At 45.9% G+C, this 2,742-nt stretch overlaps 1 protein-coding gene across 2 annotated transcripts in view; it reads right to left on the bottom strand.

The window, feature by feature from the left end:
• Window positions 1–2,121, bottom strand: part of LOC306842955 (KH homology domain-containing protein 4-like) — a 20,066-nt gene extending 17,945 nt beyond the window's left edge. Inside the window, exon 1 of one of the 2 annotated variants that reach the window (XM_079374181.1) lies at window positions 1,967–2,121. Coding sequence is in view for 1 of the 2 variants with exons in the window: in XM_079374180.1 (XP_079230306.1) it covers window positions 1,967–1,983 (17 nt within the window). In the remaining variant the exon portion in view is untranslated. The remainder of the gene's footprint in view (window positions 1–1,966) is intronic. The other variant, XM_079374180.1, reaches the window with a different exon arrangement.
• Between the last annotated feature and the right edge of the window lie 621 nt (window positions 2,122–2,742).

Genomic DNA, 2,742 nt, shown 5'->3' with positions numbered 1-2,742 from the left:
GAGGTGTGCAAGAGAGTGTAGTGTGTTTAGGGGTGTGTAAGAGTGTATGAGGTGTGTGTAAGAGAGTGTAGTGTGTTTAGGGGTGTGTAAGAGAGCGTGAGGTGTGTTTAGGGGTGTGTAAGAGTGTATGAGGTGTGTAAGAGAGTGTAGTGTGTTTAGGGGTGTGTAAGAGAGCGTGAGGTGTGTTTAGGGGTGTGTAAGAGTGTATGAGGTGTGCAAGAGAGTGTAGTGTGTTTAGGGGTGTGTAAGAGAGCGTGAGGTGTGTTTAGGGGTGTGTAAGAGTGTATGAGGTGTGTGTAAGAGAGTGTAGTGTGTTTAGGGGTGTGTAAGAGAGCGTGAGGTGTGTTTAGGGGTGTGTAAGAGTGTATGAGGTGTGTAAGAGTGTGGTGTGTTTAGGGGTGCGTAAGAGAGAGTGAGGTGTGTTTAGGGGTGTGTAAGATTGTATGAGGTGTGTAAGAGAGAGTGAGGTGTGTTTAGGAGTGTGTAAGAGTGTATGAGGTGTGCAAGAGAGTGTAGTGTGTTTAGGGGTGTGTAAGAGTGTATGAGGTGTGTAAGAGAGTGTAGTGTGTTTAGGGGTGTGTAAGAGTGTATGAGGTGTGTAAGAGAGTGTAGTGTGTTTAGGGGTGTGTAAGAGTGTATGAGGTGTGTAAGAGAGTGTGGTGTGTTTAGGGGTGCGTAAGAGAGAGTGAGGTGTGTTTAGGGGTGAGTAAGAGAGAGTGTGGTGTGTTTAGGGGTGTGTAAGAGTGTGTGAGGTGTGTAAGAGAGTGTGGTGTGTTTAGGGGTGTGTAAGAGAGTGAAGTGTGTTTAGGGGTGTGTAAGATTGTATGAGGTGCGTAAGAGAGAGTGTAGTGTGTTTAGGGGTGTGTAAGAGTGTGTGAGGTGTGCAAGAGAGTGTAGTGTGTTTAGGGGTGTGTAAGAGTGTGTGAGGTGTGCAAGAGAGTGTAGTGTGTTTAGGGGTGTGTAAGAGTGTATGAGGTGTGCAAGAGAGTGTGGTGTGTTTAGGGGTGTGTAAGAGTGTATGAGGTGTGTAAGAGAGTGTGGTGTGTGTAGGGGTGTGTAAGAGTGTGTGAGGTGTGCAAGAGAGTGAGGTGTGTTTAGGAGTGTGTAAGAGTGTGTGAGGTGTGTAAGAGAGTGTGGTGTGTGTAGGGGTGTGTAAGAGAGTGTGGTGTGTGTAGGGGTGTGTAAGAGAGTGAGGTGTGTGTAAGAGAGTGAGGTGTGTGTAGGGGTGTGTAAGAGAGTGAGGTGTGTGTAGGGGTGTGTAAGAGAGTGTGGTGTGTGTAGGGGTGTGTAAGAGTGTGGTGTGTGTAGGGGTGTGTAAGAGAGTGAGGTGTGTGTAGGGGTGTGTAAGAGAGTGTGGTGTGTGTAGGGGTGTGTAAGAGAGTGAGGTGTGTGTAAGAGAGTGAGGTGTGTGTAGGGGTGTGTAAGAGAGTGAGGTGTGTGTAGGGGTGTGTAAGAGAGTGAGGTGTGTGTAGGGGTGTGTAAGAGAGTGAGGTGTGTGTAGGGGTGTGTAAGAGAGTGAGGTGTGTGTGGTGGCTGTAGGTCGCGGCTGCTCTCGCTCGGGGCCTGTTCTCATCACCACACGTGTTTCTATAGGAGGAGAGTATCAACAGAACTCTAGAGCTGAGAGAGTCTGTCTTCATGTCCTCCAATAATAAACTATCACACACACCATATCAATCATTGTCTCAAACTGATCAGAATAAAGACTTGACTGTATCAACTCCTCAGTTCAGTTTCAATCATTGATTCTCTTATTTTCCCGTTTATTACAGTGACTCACGCGCGCATGAACCTTAGTTTACATACTACAGTCTCCTGCAAAGAACCGAGCGCTTATACAGAGTTTCATTATAAGGTTTACAAATGAACAGGAGAGTTTCATATGAACACAGAAAGACGAATGAAGAGAGAGAGAATCGGGATAAAGCTTTTCCTCCGAGCGGAGAATCTGAACAAACACACTCACGGCGATCCAGACGCCATCGCGGGACACCGGACCGACGCTGATGATGAGTTTAAACCCAAAGTTCGGTCAGCGATTCATAAACACACTCGGAGAGGCCTCGAGCGGAAGTCACGTGACGCGTGTGTTCTTCTGCCGCTTATATTCAGCGGAGTTCCGCCCCTCTGGCGCCACCTACAGGCCATAGGCGGAAGAGCATCGGACGCTGGTGAGTATCACCGGAAACACTTTGGCGTTTACAGTAAGCTTTATTTACATTTCTCTAAACCTGTCTGAACTAAATCTGACAACTTAAAGGTCTTGTTTTTAATGTTTTTGTTTTATCTCCATTAAGTATACACGCAAGACCTTGTGGAGTGAACTTTAGCACCACAAGCCTCAAGGTCAAAGGTCAGAGGTCAGCTTCAGCTCTGTATTTTCTATTTGGAAGCATCCAGCAGAACGTCACTCACCTTTAAGAGCTTCTACTTTTATTTGTTGCTGAATTCTCAAGATAAACCCGAGCAGCGCAGCGTCCTCCTCGTCTGAAGGCCTTCATCACTCATCTGTGTCTGAGAGAAATTAAAGCCGTTTCTGTGCAAATGTGTGACCCTGGAACACAAAACCAGTCATAAGGGTCAAGTTTTAGAAATTGAGATGTATACATCAGCTGAATAAATAATCTCTCCATTGATGTATGGTTTGTTATGATAGGACAATATTTGTCTGAGATACAACTATTTGAAAATCTGGAATCTGAGGGAGCAAAAAAATCTAAATATTGAGAAAATCTCCTTTAA

The sequence above is a fragment of the Barbus barbus genome (genome assembly GCF_936440315.1).
Source record: "Barbus barbus genome assembly, chromosome: 23".
NCBI lineage: Eukaryota > Metazoa > Chordata > Actinopteri > Cypriniformes > Cyprinidae > Barbus > Barbus barbus.
Note: the sequence above shows the minus strand (reverse complement) of the source record. Positions and strands in the feature narration are given on the sequence as shown.